This window comes from Musca domestica, unplaced genomic scaffold, assembly GCF_030504385.1.
Source record: "Musca domestica strain aabys unplaced genomic scaffold, Musca_domestica.polishedcontigs.V.1.1 102, whole genome shotgun sequence".
Taxonomy (NCBI): Eukaryota; Metazoa; Arthropoda; class Insecta; order Diptera; family Muscidae; genus Musca; species Musca domestica.
In genome coordinates, this window is record NW_026712117.1 from 868,079 (window position 1) to 888,831 (window position 20,753).

Sequence of the window (20,753 nt, forward strand, 5' to 3'; positions counted from 1 at the left end):
CTTGTTGATTAAAATAATGCAAAAAAATGTGTTAAAGGACCTAATGGATCTGATTTTTAGGAAAACTTTTGTAGGATCCTTTGATCAAGTATATTTCTGACTATAGAAAATTTTCAAGGACATCCTCACCTAAACTGGTGAATTTTTAAGAGAACGTTTTAAAGGTCTTTTTGGCAAAATTGATGGTTAAAAAAATAAAGGACATCTTGAAAAAAACTAGTGGATCTTTTAATAATTTTTTTTTACAAATCCTTATTGAATACTGGAAAAAAAGCCATAGTTCCCTGTACCACATTTCGGTTTCGGGTAAATTCAATAAATTTTTTAAGATTTTTTACGTATCGTGGAATGTAATTTTTACCGAAACTCGTCACTTGACAAAAAATCATGGACTTTTTGAGAACATATATCCAGGACTTCCTATTCTATAACCGTGGAGTTTTCTCAAGGATCCTCATACAAAAATCGTGGATTTCTTTAAAAAAAAAAAAAATATTTAGAAAATAGTGGATTTTTTAAGAACTTCATCGAAAAATCGTAGAACTCTTAACTTTTTTTAAAGACTTCATAGCCCAAAAATTGCACAGATGGGACTTCCTGATAACAAAACATCCACCTTCTGAATTTCCATAAATAACGTTTCTCGTCTAGATGCTATTACCCATTGTAGGGTGCATGACTCAACTCTCGTAATTTATATAGTAGCATTTTGTATGCCGCAGGGCACCATGGCGGATGATTGATGTCAGCAGTTATACGCTCTGTAAATCGAATATTGAATATACAACTGCCGCAGTTATAATTGTCTAGTGTATATTTTCATAAAATTAAGTTTTTTACTAAATTTTATTGTGCTAAAACTGTTTTTTCCAACTTCCACCTAGTGTTCCTTAAGCAAAAAATGAAAACTTAAAAACCGAAATCAAAACTATATAAGACTTTTAAATTTAAATAAAACTACAACAACAAAAAATAAAAAGCAAAAATGCATGGCAACAACATTGTGTTAAATCAAAATAAATAACAACAACAACAACAATAAATCTCCCACTGAAAATTACGAATTTAAAACAAAAGAAAATAAACAACAACAAATCCAACTTTAAACCATGGAAGGACGTCTCATCGAATACCGTCCAATTGGCGGTGGTCTCGACTATCATCACAATTCACCATTGATTGGTGAAATACCACCGGGTGGTGAGTACTCACAGGCCGTACACCGATCCATAGATCAGCTAAGAAATACCCTAAACGAACGTGTTACTTTAGGACCATTGAGCGTGTTCTCGAATACCGCCGATTTGAGAACCTCTGTTCTCAACTACACCCAACAGCCGGCACATCAGCAGCAGCAACAACAGCAGCAGCATCAACAGCAACAACACCAGCAGCAGCAACAACATCAGGCGCATTATCAAATCCAGGGGGCAGTATCGACTACCACCACACCAAATGGTTCGGTGGCCGAGGCGGTGTTGTTGCATCAAAAGTCCTTGTGTTTGGACACCAAATTGGCCGACTCGACTACTGGGGTGGTCAGTTCGACGGTCAGTTCTGGCGGAGGTGGTCGTGGTCGTAAATCGCGTATCTATCCACCGAATCCTAATCAGCACATTGTTGTGACCAGCAACAGTGTGGACAATGGTGGGACACGTCATCACAACCGCCAACAACAGCAGCAGCAACAACAGACGAATGACAGCAACAATGGTATTTCATCGTCCACATCGTCGCCGCATCATCCGATGCAATTGCAGGATATTAAGGATACCAAGGTATTGAGAAAAGACCATTCAGAGTAGAAAGAGAGAGAGAGAGAGAGAGGGAGAGTAAGAATTTTCTCTCTCTCAAACATGTTACCAAAGTTTTTCATTTTCTTTTGAAGCTTTAATTAATTTTTTGATTAATTCCCAAATTTCTTCTCCCCCTCTTCTCATCCTTTCAGATCTTTACATCCAAAGCCGACCTGCAGCTGCACACCCAGATGCACATGCGCGAATCGAAACCCTACAAATGCACCCAATGCTCCAAGGCATTCGCCAATTCGTCATATCTGTCGCAGCACACGCGAATACATTTGGGCATCAAGCCGTATCGCTGTGAGATCTGCCAGCGCAAGTTCACCCAGTTGTCGCATCTACAGCAGCATATTCGGACGCACACGGGTGACAAACCCTACAAGTGTCGACATCCCGGCTGTCAGAAGGCATTCTCTCAGCTCTCCAATCTTCAATCACACTCACGTTGCCACCAAACCGACAAACCATTCAAATGTAATTCGTGCTACAAATGCTTCTCCGACGAACCCTCACTGCTCGACCACATACCCAAGCACAAGGAGTCCAAGCATCTGAAGACGCACATCTGTCAGTACTGCGGGAAGTCGTACACCCAGGAGACATATCTGAATAAACATATGCAAAAGCATGCGGAGAGGACCGACAAGCGACCGCCCATTGTCGTCACAAATGCTGGCAATAATCCGGCTGGGGGAACCACACCGGCTGCCGGTGCTGCGGCAGGTGGAGCAGCTTCAACAACAACCAACAGCACCACCACCAACAACAACACAGGTAATAGTAATCCTGCAGTAGGTTCCAATCTCTCGTCTACTAATACTGGTTCGGTTACAACAGGTGTAGGCTCGGGCGGAGCGGCTAGCACAACCGCAGCAGCAGGCATTGTTGCCGGGGTCCACAATCAGCATAATCGCAACAATTTGACCTTACCTCCGGTAACAATAGCACCCACCGACAATTCGTATTGGCCCAAAGTCAGTCCTGACTCGGCAGCCAATTTGAATGATGTTATGCATCAACAGCAACAACAATCGCAGCAACATCACAACCAACATCCCCATCAACAGCAGCAGCAACAGCATCACAGCGGCCAACAGGGCGGTTCGTCACAACATCATCCGCAACAGCAAACAAATCCCCAACAACAGCAACCCTCCTCTCAGCAACAAGGTCACATGGACTATGGCAATCACCAGCAGCAGCAACAACAACAGCAGGCCGGCAATGCGGGACAATCGAATAATCCGCACAACGATCTGCAGGGTCATCATCGCATGAATGATAATGGTCGCGAAGATATTGGTAAGTAGAGAGGGTTGATTCTTACAATATACGGCCGGAATAACCATTACAAAAAAAATATTTATATATCACTCACCATCGTAAAAATCATAAATTCCCTGAGTCCGAATGTTTAAATCCCGAAAAGAGGAAAAAGTTCGGAAGATGGAATTTTGTACCCAAGTGTTACTTGTTTAAAGTGATAAAATGGTGATAAGTCTTAGAGGCAAATAAACGGATGAGGTTGATGTAGACTTTTTTTGGTTCGATGAGAACTCTATTTATTTTTGATGGACTTCGATTTAAGTATCATATGTTGAAACGATTCTGCATCCGACTTAACTTTTAAAACAAAATCCTACTTTTTAACAATTTTGATAATATACATTCCATTAGTTATCTTGACTGAAACTTCAAAACATTCATCAAATATTCAGAATACCGAAAATCAGGAGGCATCGTTACTTGAAGCAATACCTTAATGTGGGTCGATGTAGCAAATTTTTAAAAGCAGATTGATAGATTTCAATAGACAAATAGACGTGGTATTATTGACTCAAAGATTGCCATAATTCAGACAATACGCTTTTTATACCCTCAGCCATATGGCTAACGAGGGTATATATCATTTGATACGGCCAAGACGTGCCTCATCGCAATAACGGTTTTAAATTCTAGATCTGTCTGGACCAAATCCGTTTCATGATATTTGAAGTCGATCTAGGGGTGTGCATCCCTCTGTCTGTCTGGCTGGTGCACACTTATCGTGCTCGGTCCACTCCTTCTCCCACAACGGGCAAACTTTTTGTATAATTGTAGCTCTCATAAAATGTGAAATGAACATTTCCCATCCTAATAGTTGTACTAATGCAAGATCTGCTGTGATGCACCGGATGCTTATTTCTGATTTTATGATCGTTTTGGTTATTCAAAATTTTGACCCTTTGTGGGGGAGGTCCCAGAAGGAATGGTCCGATATTGTCCATTTTCGCACATGAAATAGCATGGATGCAAATATTAGGAAGTTGGAGGAAAATTCTCTGTCTGTGCAGAAAATACTTTCTTTATTGAAAATTTCGACCGATATAGCCCATCTCGGAACTCGATCTATGTTACGTAATAATAATATTACGATGTACCAAGTTTTAACCAAATCGGAATCTTCCTTATAGAGTTGTCGTGCGGCTCAGCCAGCCAGACAGACAGACGGACGGAAAAGGCTCCAAACGACTCCAAATATCCTGAAACTGATTTGGCCCAAAGAGACTTAGGGTCTAAAACTGGTATTTCGACAAGGCACATTTGGACCGTATGAAATAAAATGAATATTGTTGCTTGAATCATTAAAATACCGAATAAGGGCAGGTTCCGTTATATGGGAGCTATACGAAAACGTGGACCTACATGGTCCATTTTCAATACCAAAAGTCCTGCAGACATAATATACATTTGAGTAAAATTTAATCAACCTACTTCTTTTCGTTCGGAAGCTAGAGTGATTTCCACAGACGGAGGGACAATCGGACGTATCTACATCAAGAATATATATACTTTGTATATTTCGAGGCGTTACAAACGAAATGACAAACTTAATGTACCCTCCATGCTATGGTGGAGGGTATAAAAAGGGGCCCTCTTTTATTACCGGGCTCAAATGTATTTTAGGTCCGTAATATTGTGAATTGCGTTCATATGACGATTTATAGTGTTTTGGGGGTTTTAGCCATAAATTTCCAAACTATTTTCTTATAAATTACCGGTATTGTTCCCAGTGTGCAGAAGAAAACTTGCAATGTACTGGATATTCCGATATACAACGATTTTATTATTTCTGTAATACTTTTCACCGGAATTTGGCATTTGGGGTTCGTAATGCGTACCACTCCTAACACAGAAAATTGCTTTTACAGGATAACGTCTTCTTTTAGCCTCAATTAGAGCTATGCCAATGTAGTTCGGTCTAACGAAGAAATTTCTTATCCAGTTCCTATGAGTGATAAGAAATATATGCCATTTTTTAATCACTCATACGTTTAGGTGTACTGAATTAGGAATTAGATTGAGACAGCTCTAACCCTATTACACGGTACCTTCCTATATTATGTATTTTAACGATTTAAGTCACATCGTTCAACGGAGTTATTTCAAAGTCGGTATTTGGTTATGTGGAGGCGATACCAGAAGAAGTGAACAGATATATACCGTCTTCACACCAACTGTTGCGTTGAGAGAAAAATCGAATATGCCGAGTTTGAACGAACGCTTTGGTTATTAAAAAATGTGATCCGAGTTTTCCGATGCATCCCATCTTCACATCACAATAATTTTATTAACCCAAAGTCTGGTGTGTAGATAGAATGAATCGAAGCACTCCTTTTGGTATCTCCCCACAAAAGGTCGAAATTTTCAAAACAAAAAAAATATATTTTACAGCACAGAGAGAGAAAGGATAGTCCGATAGTAATTGCGAATCCTAATATTTGCATCAGTGCTAAGTCAGGTGTGAAAATGGATAGAATCGGTCCATCAAGTACCTCCCCTACAAAGTGTGAACATTTTAAATAATTCTAACTCATATAAAATGTGATGTAAGTTTGATTGCCTTCTAATTGCGCACATCAGAATATTTCTATTAGCCCAAGGTCTGGTGTGAAGATGGAATATATCGGTCCACACGTTCTGGCACCTCCCCGCAAAAGGTCAACTTTTTGAATATCCATTCAGACTTGGCACTCAACTCAAACTTTTTATTAAGATGGTACAGACCGGGCTTTTCCTTCTTGTACCTTCCCCACAAAGGCTCAAAGTTTTTAAAAATCAAAACGATTATATAATCTGAAGTAAGCATCCGGTTCTTTTTATATTTCACACATTTCATGATTTCTACTAACCCTAGATCTGATTTAAAGATGGAATGTGTCGGTCCCCTCCTTCTGGTACCTTCCCCACAGAGGGTCAAAATTTTGAATATCCATAAAGCTCATAAAACGTGAAATTAACATCCGATTCCATTCAGACTTGGTACATCTCAAGATTTCCATCAACATAAGATCTGTTACAAAGATGTTTATCGAAGATGATATCTGCCAACCCCTTCCGGTACCTCAGCTCAACAACACTTTCTGATACCTTTTCAAAAAAAGGTATTTTAACATTTGGCAGCTCCTAAAACTATGCTATAAAAATTGTAAGAATAATTGGGAAACTCTTAAGCATATGGCCACCAGTTTATGTATCATTTGATACAGCCAAAATGTCTCTGTCTATCTCTGCGCACGATAGCTTTCGAATGGAGTATTCGATTTCCTCCAAACTTTGTATATCGTAAAATTTTTTGTTAAACTTAAATCGACAGAGAGAGAGACAAAACAGGAGTGGGCCTTTTCTGGCACTCCCTCAACAAAGGATTAACATTATGCGATTTCGTTTAAATTTGTCGATGATTCGATTTTTTGCTAACGGAAGAAAAAAATTAATACCATCCAGTTAATGGTCAAGAGTAAAAAATAGCAATTCATATGGTTAAATCTATAGACTTTGCTCCGTATCGCCCATGGCTTCTGAATAAACTAGATATGTATATCGTTGTATTTATTGGGCAGATAGTGTTCTCTGATCTTTGCCATCCCCTCCCTGGACAATTTGTTAATGACTTGTTAGACATTAATTTAATAAATATAACTAGCCATTTATATTATTCATATCTTCAAATTTGTATTGCTCTTTGTCTTACAGTCTCCACACCATCCACCGTTGGACCCTACGATGCGTCGAGCATTACGAAAACCACCACCAACTCAGCATTTACACCGATCAACTCTATGCCTCCGCACTTGAACACTCTCTCGCATCATGCCATGGCTCAGCGTCCGTATCTCTACGATGCGATCAGTTTTCAGAATAAAAACGTCAACCAAAACAATGCCTCGAATGCATTTCCAAATCAGCTGATTTCGCTGCATCAGATACGCAACTATGCCCATCAGCCGGCTGGTCTGACAATGGCCGGTGAACATCTGTTGGGTGTTAGTGTCGGTCCCGGCAAGGATAAGGGATAGCTATATTTTTAAGGCGAGTAAATTAATATAATTAATAAAAAAATAAATGAAAGAAAACAAATGGAAAAATATTATAAATTATAATATAATTAAAGAAGAAAAAAGAAGTGTAGAATGATGTATGATTTATTTGTTTTAGTTTTACTATATGCTTTATATTTCATATTCTTTTTTATTCTTTATTTTATAAATATTATTAAGTTTTGTTATTTTAGGTTAGAATAAGTTGAGTTCTAAAGACACAAAAACTGTTCGTTAAATGAGCTTGATTGTGAAATGTGTTATTGAAAATGCAAAAAAATGGAAAATGGGTTAAGAGTTTATAAGAGCAATTCAGTAATTTTTACCAAGAAACAACATTCACAATTTTTAATATTTATGGCGGCTCTTCAATTTAGGGTTTAATTAATGCATATCCTAAATTGAAACCCGTCAAAACTAATTCTCACGAGAAATTATTCCGAAGACATTTTTGGATGACAATTTTTAGCAAGATATCGCTTAATCGCTTCAGAATGGATAGAGAAATGTCATTAGTAATTACAAAATTGATTTTCATTTATTTCCTGCGTGGATTTGAGATTTTCACATTTTTCTTGTCTACATTTTTTTATCGAAGTGTCTAAAAGTGGTTATGTAGGTTTTTCAAAAGGCATTAAATTAATTACCGAAAATCAGGCACATTACGTCCAATTTATTGTATATTTTGTCGAATTCCGTCAATTTTTATACCCTCCACCTTGGAAAGGAGGGTATATTAAATTTGTCATACCGTTTGGAACATCCCTAAATATTCGTCGTAGACCCCATGACGTATATATATATTCATAATCTGTCTGTTGAAATTACGATACAGGCCACATTATTTGACGTAGAGCGTCAAAATTTAGCAGAATAATTTGTATTGTGTCTAGGATGGTTGGTATTGAAAATGAGATATATCGGTCCACGTTTTGGTATAGTCTCTACATAACGGTACCTTCCGATATTTGGTATTTTGATGATTTTTGCAAATTTTGTCTAAGAATTGGTATTTGTGGGTCATAATGGGTCCTAGTTCGTATGGCGAAACATTATATGTATAGTTACACGTTTTTGTATACCTCTATATAGCGGTACCTCCCGATATTCGGTATTTTGAAGATTTTTGCCCCATTTTTTCATGGATTTTTCTAAAATTTGGTATTTGTTGGTCATAATGGGTTCTATCCTCGGTGGCGCAACATTGCATGTATAGATCCACGTTTTGGTATAGACCCCATATAACGGTACCTCCCGATATTCGGTATTTTGATGATTTTTTCAAGTTTTTTCGCGGATTTTGTATAAAAATTGGTATTTGTAGGTCATATTGGTTGAGGGTATTAAAAGTTCGGCCCGTCCGAAATTATTGTTTTTTTTTACTTGTTCATAAATCATGATAATGGTTAGCAAGCGACATGTTCCCATTCACTGATCGGTCCAATAAGTCTTTTAAAACGTTTGCTGTGAGCAGACCTCAGTTGACAACCTTTTTACGTCACGTCAACACATTTCCATAGCTGACAGACGTCTACAATCGGATGTCGAATACTGAGATACAAAAACCTTGATAAAAACAATCAGTTTTAGCACAACTCCGAACAATTGCAACACAATCAAAACACTATGAAATAGCTCTCAGCAAAAACTTCAGAGTTGTATGGGCCGAATATCCCGTCAATCTAGCTTCGACATGAATTAAACCCTCAGATGGCCACAGAAGATATACATCCTTTGATACGGCCACAATGTGCCTCAGCGAGATAACGGTTTTAGACCCTAGGTCCCTTTAGACCAAATCTGTTTCAGGACATTTTGAGTCGATCTAAAGTTGACCGTCCGTCGTTCTGTCTTTCTGGCTGACTTATGCGCACGATAACTATCGAAGGGAGTATTCGATTTGGTACAACCTTGGTATTTTGTAATATTATTGTTTAACTTAGATCGAGTTCAGAGGTGGGCAATATCGATCCACTCCTTCTGGTACCTGACCCATAAAGGATTCAAAATTTTGAATAATTATAACTCTTATAAAATGTAATTTAAGAGTCCGAGCATCTTCAAATTACACTCATCACAATATTTTTATTAATCCATCGTCTGGTGTGAAGATGGAATATATCGGTCTACTCCTTCTGGTATCTCCCCAGGGCCAAAGGTTGAATATTCACGAAGCTCATAAAACACGAAATTAACATCCGATTCCATTAAAACTTGGTACATCTCAATATTTCTGTCAACACAAAATCTGTCATAATGAAGGTAGAGATCGGATCATTCCTTCTGGTACCTCCCCTACAAGGGGTCAAAGTTTTGAATAACAAAAACGATCATAAAATCCGAAATAAGGATCCGGTTCTCTTCATATTTCACACGTCCAATTATTTCTACTAACACAATACCTGATGTGAAGATGGGATATATCGTTACACTCCTTCTGGTAACTTCCCTTCACAATTGTCAGTATTTATATATCCCACAACTTACGAAATAAGTCAACTATTCTTTTCTAACTTGACTTGATAACTCTGGCCAACGATCGAAATGAAGTCGGTCGATAACATTTTACCAGATGTGTTACCAGATGTGTTTTAGGTTCGTAGAATTATTGGTATTGAAAGTGCATATAGGTCCACTTTTTGAATAGGTCAATAGGTCAAAATGTTCACAGAAAATATTTTACCGCATAGAACAAGAAATGATCATCCAACCTTGAGCAAACTCTGCCAATCCAAATATTTTTATCAACGATATGTTAGTAACGAATATGGAATATATATCGGATCAATCCGACAAATACCTCCCCTACAAAGGATCACAATTTTTAATAATTATATCTCATATGAAATGAGAAAAAAGTGACCGGTTGTCCTCAAATTTCGCACATCTCAATATTTTTTATCAACCCAAGATGTGGCATGTAGATGGTATATATCGGTCCACTGTTTCATGTACCTCCGCCACAAATGATTTCACACATCCCAATTATTTTACCCACACAAGATTTGGTATGAAGATGAAATATATCAGACCACTCCTTTTTATAACTCCCCCACAACGGGTCAAAATTTTGATTAACCATGACACTCTTAAGAAACGAAATGAGCATCCCATTTTTTCAAACGTGGCACATCCTAATATTTCCATCAACACAAGATCTAGTACGAAAATGGGATATATCCGCCTACTCCTTCTGGTACCTCCCCCATAAAGTGTCAAAATTTTGAATAACTACACTTTTCGGAAACTTTGAAATAAAAGCCTGAATATCTTCAAAATGTTGATTTCACCCATCCCAAGATATCTGGTATGAAGACGGTCCACTCCTTCTGGTACCTCCCTAACAAAGGGTCAACATTTAAATATTGACTGAAGGTCTGCTGTGAAAATGGGATATATCGGTAGCTCTTTCATAAAGGGTCAATGGTCAAGAATAAGCATCTGGTTCTCTTCAAATTACACACATCACAATATTTTTATTAACTCAAGATCTGGTGTGGAAATGAGATATATCGGTAGCTCTTCCACAAAGGGTCAAGATTTTGAATACTCATGAAGCTCATAAAACACGAAATTGAAATCCGATTCCATTCAGACTTAGTGCATCTAAACATGTCAACACAAGATCTGTTATGAAGAGGGTAGAGATCGGACCATTTCTTTTGGTACCTCCCCCACAAAGGGTCGAAGTGTTAAATAACAAAAACAATCATATAATCCGAAATAATCATCTGGTTCTCTTCATATCATACATATCACAATATTTTTATTAACTCAAGGTGGTGAAAATAGGGGTACTCCTTTTGATACCTCCCTCACAAAGTCAGAATTTTGAATACCCATGAAGCTTATAAAACACTAAATTGACATCCGATTCCATCATCTCAATATTTCCGTATTACATATTTCCATCCATACATCTCAATATTTCTGTCAACAGAAGATCTGTTATAAAGAAGGTAGAGTTTGGACCATTTCTTCTTGTACTTCCCTCACAAAGGGTCAAAGATTTGAATAACCAAAACGATTATAAAATAAGCCTTCTGTTATCTTCATATTTTACGCATCCAATAACGCAAGATCTAAAGATGTGTATACGGGTCCACTCCTTCTGGTACTTCCCCCACAAAGGTTCAAATTTTGAATATCAATATTTCCATCAACACAAGATCTGTTATAAAGATGGTAAATACGGGCCATTTCTTCTGGTACCTCCCACGTAGGAATCAAGATTTTGAAAAACAAAACGCTCATAGAAGCCGATATAAGTATCCAACTCTCTTCAAATTTCACACATCCAAACATTTTTGCTATCACAAGATCTCTTCTGAAGATGATAAATATATTCGAACCCCTTCTGGTTCCTTATCCACAAAGGGTCACAATTTTTAATATCTCCATCTGTCATAACTTGCGAAACAAGTCAGCGAATGTTTACTACTTGCTATATCTAAATATTTCTCTCAACCAGAAACTTAAATGAATATGGAATTTATGTCCGATGCGAAGTAGAAAATATTGCCCCATTCCTTCGGAACCTATTCCATAAAAGGTCAAACAGTTGAATAATCATAACCGAAGGCAAAATATATTATATACATCTGTCGTCAAAACCGACTGATACTTTTTATTTATTTTTTTTACATTTCAGAACTTTTATTCATTTCTTCCATATGTAAAGCCATCTGTGTCATTAAGGCGTTTTAGAGACAAGTTGACACAATTTATAAATCTAATATATTTACTAAATACAAAAATTATAAGCCAATATGTTCGACTTTTAATATTATCAAATTTGGACCGAGAACCGAATCTATATCGTTTTCTAAACTAGAACATCTTATTAACATTTAGCATCTAATTAAGAAACAAAATTTTCAAGTTGTAAAACTTGATCTCCTCAAAAATCTAAGAAGCTTCTACTTGGATCCACCAAAAACTTAATCTATCTTGCTCCTCCTCCATAAATATTACATGTGATTCGTTCAACTATTCCCATAAGAGAACAAAAATAATAAAATGTATTAAATTGTCTACGCAATACATTTAACTTGGAGCAGCCTAAAAAGCCTAACCCTCTCCAACACTTAAATGTTCTGCCACAACTAAAACAAAGAGAATTACAAATGACTGGTGGACGACTACTAATTAAACTCATGTTACTCAAAAACGCACTGCTTTCACTCCAAAAGCTCCACACATTTAGCATAGCATCAAACTTTTTGTTTCAAAAGTACTAAAACATTTAGGGTCCAACGCAACGAAAGCTTAACATTTAACTCTTTCGTAAAAGTTGTGTTTGTTTAATTAACTTAGCTTAACCCTTTCGCATGGCTAGTAATTAACACAAAGCTCATAAAAGCTCATTCCACGAACATACCACTTGTGTGTACAGTTCAACTTGACAGCAACAAGATTTTAAGTTCAAACTATATATATTCTTACATTCATTCTGTACAGTATTAACAATTCGCGAAGTGAATTGTTAACAAATTTAAATTAAGTAATTTTTTTTTAATAAATTAATTTGTAAAATAATACCGTCCATTATGTTTAAACTATAAAATGTTTATTTTTAGACTTTGTAAGTTTTAAGTTTACTGATTTCTTTGCTACAACACACAAAAATAGTGGGTGGAAATAAAGCAAGTGGATTTTTTGGGGGCCAAAAATTTAGTACCGTTCGAGTTTTCGAGTTTTTATTGATTTTTATTCAGAAAGGTGCCGTAGCACAAACCACCCTTTTCAGCTGAATTAGCTTTCCTCCGTTTATCCAAGTACACAATTTTCAGACTAGAGCGCAGTAAAGTAACTTATTTTGGCATAACCGAACACGATGAGATGTCAGATTTTGACAATTTAATGTACTTAAAAATGACTGAAGTTTTGGATGTGATTTATTTTCTGATAAAAGCAACCGAAAGATTTTGAACACTTGCTTTTTGGTAATATCTAGCAGATTATGAAAGGTGAACTAAAAATAGAAGACACATATATTGGCGTTTTTAAAGTTATCATGGCAAAATAACCTAAATGGTGGGGAAAGTTCAACCCATACTTTTTGGAATTTTCGTATCAAGATTCCTTGGAATCCGTGTATTTTAGGTATATAGTGTATGTGTAGTCGGCAATATTGCAGAAAAAAATACAAGGAATATTTCGGTGGAAATTATCAATCCCCACACGAGTTACTGAAGTGGTATTTTTGGTCCTTTTTCATATTTATGGTTAAAAGCCTATTTAAAATAGCAAGCAAGACAAATACTCTACAGAATTATTTTCCATAAAATTCCATAAGGTACTAGAGGACACCAAAAATCTAAATCTTATCCAAACGCCAGGAATTTATATATACTTAAAAGAGATTTTAGGGTTAAAGCCGTAGTTTCCAATAAAGCATCATTTTAGAAAAATGATGCCAAAGACAAAAATATTCCTCATAAAATTTTACTATAAGTGACCAACGGAAATAAATTCATTTTCTACATTGTATAGAAACAAATATTCGCCTCAATGTTCCACAAAGAAAAAAAAATAAAAAAAAAATATTTCGAAATTTTTTATTAAATTTTTCCTTGGACTTTTTTCGAGTATGCGCCTGAATGTCACACATATATTCTACACAAAAAAACATTCGAAATTTATGAAAATTATGTGTTAGCTTTTTTTACTGTTAATTTAACACGTTTCCAATCCAAGTCAAAATCTCCAATTATAATTCATTTTGTGTGTAAAGTGTCAAAGTAAGTGTCGAAATCAAATTCTGTTTTGAGCTCTGAACAGAAGAAATTTGTATATACAATATATACAATATGTAATCACTTAATCTTACCTAAACGCCCGTAATTCGTAGATACTTTATAGACATTTCAGGGTTCGGCCATAGTCTATGTGACTTTATGCACAAATCTCGTGCATACCGTCATTTTAGAAGGATAAAATCAAAGGCCAAAATATTCTTCATAAAATTTCACTATAAGTGACTACAGAAAAGAAATGTTTATTTCCATTGCATATTAAAACATATTCGCACCAATTTTCCACAAAAGTAAAACAGGAAAATATTTCATAATTATATAATTAATAAATATTTCATAATTATATAATTATTTGATACGACCAAAACGTGCCTCATAGAAATAACGGTTTTTGACCCTCTAGGTCTCTTTGGACCAAATCTGTTTTAGGACATTTGAAGTCGATCTGTCTGGCTGGTGCAGACAGATACTCCCTCGAAGGGAGTATCCGATTTGGTCCAAACTTGCTACATCGTAATATTTTTTTCAAAGTTGGATCGAGTTCGGAGATGGGCAATATCGGTCAACTCCATCTGGTACCTCCCCCACAAAATGTCGAAATTAATATTTTATTGCAAAGAAAGGGAAAGGATTATCCGATTTTGATCCAACTTTGCAATTACTAATATTTGCGTCAGTGTCAGGTCAGGTGCGAAAATGGACAATATGGGTTCAATCCCTCAAGTACCTCCCCCACAAAGGTTCAAAATAATTAATTGAATAATTATAACTCGTATAAAATCTGATGTAAGAGTTCAATTGTCTTCGAATTTCACACATCCTAATATTTTCATTAATCTAAGGCCTGGTGTAAAAATGCAATGTATCGGTCCACTCCTTCTGGTGCCTTCTCCACAAAATGTCGAAATTTTTAAAAACAAAAACAAAATTGCAGAGAAAGAGAAACAATGATCCGATTATGCTCCAACTTTGCAAATACAAATATTTGCGTCTGTGCTAGGTTAGGTGCGCAAATGGAAAATATCGGTCCACTCCATCAAGTACCTCCCCCACAAAGGGTTAAAATTTTGAATAATTATAACTCGTATAAAATGTGATGTAAGAGTTCAATTGTCTTCACACATTCTAATATTTTCATTAATCTAAGGCCTGGTGTAAAAATGAAATATATCGGTCCACTCCTTCTGGTACCTCCCACTTAAAATTTCGAAACTTTAAAAAAAATATTTTCTGCACAGAAAGTGAAAGGATGATCCGATTCTGCTCCAACTTTGCAAATACTATTATTTGCGTCAGGTGTGAAAATGGAATATCGGTCCACTTTTTTTAAATCTTGAATAATTATAACTCGTATAAAATGTGATGTAAGAGTCCTATTGTCGTCAAATTTCACACATTCCAATATTTTAATTAACCAGAGGTCGAGTGTAGAATAGAATAGAATGTATCGGCTCACACCTTCTGGTACCTCCCCCACAAAGGGTCAAAATTTTGAGTAACCATGGAGCTCATAAAACGCGAAATTAACATCCGATTCCATTCAAACTTGGTACATCTCAATATTTCTATCAACATAAGATTTGTTATTAAGATGGTAGAGGTCGCACCATTTCTTCTAGTACCTCCCCCACATGGTTTTCAAGATTTTGAAAAACAAAACGCTCAAAGAAAACGAAATAAGCATACAACTCTCTTCAAATTTCACACATTCAAATATTTTTGCTAACGCAAGACCTGTTGTAAAGACAACATACATCTTCTCTGTATAAGATGAAGTATGAAAATGGAATACTTCGGTCCCCTATATTCTATATCACATTTTTCAAAAATATTTTTACTTCAGTACTCAAACTTTGAATTTAATTTTAAACTATTATTTAAACTATTTTACTAAGATATATGGTATATTTTGAAATATTTTGTGCAATTTTGTGAAGAAAATTTTTTTCTTTAACAGCTTCCGCATAAAACGGGGTTCTATGTCATTTTCAGGCGTCAACTCGAAAAAAGTCTGAGAACATTTTTTCGGATTTTTTAGAAAATTTTTTTGACATACAATAGAAATAACGATTTATTTTCTTTAGTGACTTATAGTGAAATTTGATGAGGAATATTTATTTTATTTTTTTTTTTTGTTTTTGACGTCATCCTTCTAAATTAATGTTTGGTGGAGATTTTTGCAGAAACTCACACAAAGTACGGCTTTAACCCTAAAATGGTTTTTTAGTTTATGTGATATCCTGGCTTTTAGGTAAGATTTAGACTCCTGACGTCTTTGGTACACAAATTTTGAAATTAATTTTTAATATCATTTCAACTATTGTAATAAGCTGTATGTTTTATTTTGAGATTTATAGTGCAATGCTGTGTGGAATATTTTTCCTTTTACAGCTTCCGCCTAAAATGGGATTTTATGTTATTTGCAGGCATCAACTTGAAAAAAGTCTGAGGAAAAATTTATTAAAGTTTAAGGAATATATATTTTTGATTTTTTTAGAAAATTTTGATGGACGAACAATAAAAATATAGATTTCCTTTCCTCAGTACTTTTAGTAAAATTTGATGAAGAATATTTTTTCTTTGTCGTCATTCCGCTAAATTGATGTTTAGGGTGAGATTTTTGCAGAAACCTACACAAAGTACGGCTTTAACCCTAAAATGGCTTTTTAATTTATGTGATATCCAGGCGTTTAGGTAAGATTTAAATTCCTGACGTTTCCAGGACCTACAGTAGAATTTAATGGCAAAAAACTTTTGTAGAATATTTTGAGTAGCTAGGTTCCCATTTTAAAGCAGTTCTTAACCCTTTTTTCAAAAAAAGGACCAAAAAGGGGCTTTGTTGTATCGCTTGGGGGTTAAAATATTTCTCTTATTTTTCTCTGCAATATTGCCGAAGAAACTATATACCTAAAATCAACAGTTTCCAAGGAATCTTGATAAGAACATTCCTTAAAGTACTGAAGTGTGTGTGTGTGGGAGTGATATTTCCCCCTCTTTTTAGGTTACTTTGCGTTGTAAACTTTCATAACGCCGATACACTGCATTTTTTCCCCTGCAATTATTTTTATACCCCCCACCATACATAGTATGAAGGGTATATTAAGTTCGTCATTCCGTTTGTAACTCATCGAAATAATCATTTTAGACATAACAAAGTATATACATTTATATTCTTGTAATAACTGTACAGTCAAAACGAATTAAGATAGGAAGCTAACATTTATGCACAGGTCTGTCTTTGGTCAGCAGGCAGGTCAAGTTCAAAGATGGGCTATATTAGTCCATACAACGGTACCCCCCGATATTCGGTATTTTGATAATTTTAGCCACATTTTTCAATGAAATTTTCTGAAATTCTACATTAATACTTTATCCCCTGGAAGAAAAATATCTATATAGGTCCGGGATATCGTATAGCCCCCATATAACGGTACCACCCCCCCTGGATATTCAACATTTTAATGATTTTAGCCGCATTTTTTCAATAGAATTGTCTATAATTCCAATCAGGGAGTTCTTTATAAGCACTTTACCCCCTGAAAGAGAATTGTCTTTATAGGTCCACAAAATTCGTATATTCCCCTTTAACAGCTCCTTCCGATATTCGCTATTTTCACGATTTTAGCCATATTTTCCAATGGAATTGTCTGAAATTCTACACAAGGAGTTATTTGTGAGTACTTTACCCCTAGACATAGATTTGTCTATATAGGTCCACAATATTCCATATCCCCTTATATATCGGCACCTTCTGATAGTCGGTATTTTTAAGATTTTGATAGAATTTTTAATGGATTTTATTTTTTTATACCCTACACCACATAGTGGTAAGGGTATTATGTCTTTGTGCATTTGTTTGTAACATGGAGAAGGAAACGAGATAGACCCATAGTTACTTTTGAGAACCTTCATAGAATCACTTTCTGAGTCGATTTATGCATGTCAGTCCGTCCGTCCGTCTGTCCATGTATTCTTGTGAACAAAATGCAGGTCGCATTTATTATCCGATTGAGATGAAATTTTCCAAACAATATTTTTTTGGCCCAAGGACGAACTCTATTGAAATTGGTGAGAATCGGATCAAATTTAGATATAGCTCCCATATATATCTTCATCCGATTTCGGGTTAAATGTGCACCGAATGTCCACTTATCAGTCCAAATTACCTGAATTTTGGCACACCCAACCGAGTTCGGCCTAGAAGCAAGTATATCAAATTTGGAGAAAATCGGTTCAGATATAGCTATAGCTCCCATATATATCTTTCATCCGATTTGATCTTTAAGTCCCTCACATTCCTACTATGCACTCCACAACCGTGATATTTGGTACCAGGCATTAGATGGAGCACAGAAATAGCTGTTTTAAATTTTATCGAAATCGGTTCAGATTTGGATATAGCTCCCATATATATCTTCATCCGATTTCGGGTTAATTGACCACCAAATGGCCAATATCAGCCCAAATGGCCCGAATTTTGGCACATGTGACCGAGATTAGCCTTAAAGCAAATACAACAAATTTGGAGAAAATCGGTTCAGAAACAGCTATAGCTCCCATATATATGTTTTATCCGATTTCGGGTTAATTGTGCACCAAATGGCCGATATAAGTCCAAATGGACTGAATTTTAGTACATCGGATCAAATTTAGCCTAGAAGCAAGTATATAAAATTTAGTGAAAATCGGTTCAGATTTGGATATAGCTCCCATGTATATCTTCATCCGATTTCGGGTTAATTGTCCACCAAATGGCCGATATAAGTCCAAATGGACTGAATTTTAGTACATCGGACCAAATTCAGCCTAGAAGCAAGTATATCAAATTTAGTGAAAATCGGTTCAGATATAGATATAGCAACCATATATATGTTTCATCCGATTTAGTATTTTAGTCCCATACATTCGTAATATTCACTCCACAACCGTGATATTTGGTACCAGGTATTAGATGGAGCACAGGAATAGCTGTTTTAAATTTTATCGAAATCGGTTCAGATTTGGATATAGCTCCCATATATATCTTCATCCGATTTCGGGTTAAATGTTCACTAAATGGTCAATATCAGCCCAAATCACCTGAATTTTCGTACATAAGACCGAATTCAGTCTAGAAGCTAATACGTAAAATTTGGAGAAACCCGGTTCAGAGATAGCTATAGTTCGTAAAATGCACGATAGAATTTGATAGATTTTGATTTTGTACCAAATATCTCATAGAGCTCTGAAATGCCCTGTATAAACCTTTTTACGAGAGCTCTACTAAATATCCATAGTGGTGTAGGGTATCATACAGTCGGCCCCGCCCGACTTTTGAGCTTTCCTTACTGGTTTTTTTTTTTTGAAAATTTCCTAATTCGTTCCAAATGGTGGATGGTATTCAAATTTTGGCCCGAACTTACTGCTTTTTTACTTGTAAGCTCTACTATCATAATCTGCTGGATTTTCACCGAAATTAATTTTTGTGTTGCACAGTGTAATTTTTTAGAAATATTTTTTCTATTATTTTTTTTTTAACTATTTGTAAATAATTTTAAAAGTAATCTTAGAATATTTTATTATTTTATACTATCTTAAACATATGTAATAAAAAATAATCAAAAAATGAGACAAAAACCACACGTACACCCACACAAACCAACAACAATAATTGCTAATGACATGAATTTGAATAAATGTTCAATTTTTACATTTAGAATTTTAAAAATAACAAAAAAAATAATTGAAACAAAAAAATAAATTACAAAAAAAAAAAACAAAATAACTTTAGGACATGTAATTTCTTAAAGAAATTAAAAAAAAAACAAACTCAAAATATTTATATAATTTTTCTATTACAAAGCAAAAATCAATTATTATTATTAAACTACTTGTGTTTGGTGCGCAAAACATTAATGTAAAACATTTTGGCAATTTTTTGGACAAAAAAAAACTAAAAGCAACTAAACTTGAAAAAAATAATGAAATATATTTTTTCTATAATTTATCTAAGACTGAACTGAAATGCAAACACAAAAGTAACATATTATGTGAAAAAAAAGAAAACATTTTAAGGAGAAAAACAAAAGAAAATGAAATGAAAAATGTAAAACTATTGTTTTCTTTTATTAGAAATTAAACTATACTAAAACAAAGAAAAAGAAAAAAATTGATTCGAAGAAAAAATTATGTAAAAAAATAAAATTTTGAATATTAACACTCGCTTAACTAAAATTAAGAAAAAATAGTTCGCTTATCATAATTAATTGTAATTTAATTTTTTAATGTATTAAACAAAAATAAACAATAAATTTAATAACAATTTATTCAAAAATAGATTTGGTTTTGTAATTTTCTTTTAAAATTTTAGCGAGAAAATATACAGGGTGACATAAAAAACTGCAACAATGTCAAACGACATAATTTTTAATTTTTTTCTTTAATTTTATTGAATGAAAGCAAAAAATGTCGGAAATAGCATCAAATTTTAAAATAAGTTTATATTTTTTCGAATTGGTCACCTCTGGTGCGAATTATGGCTTTCAAACGGCCAATGAAACCGTCACACGCTGCCCGAAAGTTGCTCTGCTATTGCTATTTTGGCCCATTCCCGGCGAAGCGCTTGCTAGAGGTTATCGAAACTTTGGTATTTTTTAGTGCCAACCTTTCTTTCTAAAATACTCCAGGCACAATTGTCCAACGGATTGGTATCTGGAGATTTTGGTGGCCATTGTACGCTGGAAATGAAGCGAGGCACCTCATTTTGTAACCATTCTTGGGTGGCGCGTGCTGAGTGCGATGGTGCTGAATCCTGTTGGAATGTGAAAGGTCTGCGGACAAAATGTTGGCGTGCC

The 20,753-nt window shown here is 35.2% G+C and overlaps 1 protein-coding gene across 1 annotated transcript; it reads left to right on the forward strand.

Moving 5' to 3' along the window:
• Positions 1-890: 890 nt before the first annotated feature.
• LOC105262410 (zinc finger protein rotund-like) lies at positions 891-7,153 on the forward strand. The gene is given in 5 exon segments (XM_059127875.1): positions 891-1,778; positions 1,949-2,550; positions 2,552-2,576; positions 2,708-3,104; positions 6,819-7,153. Coding segments are annotated over 5 exon segments (2,016 nt in total). The 5' UTR covers positions 891-1,109; the 3' UTR covers positions 7,142-7,153.
• The last annotated feature ends 13,600 nt before the right edge of the window (positions 7,154-20,753 follow it).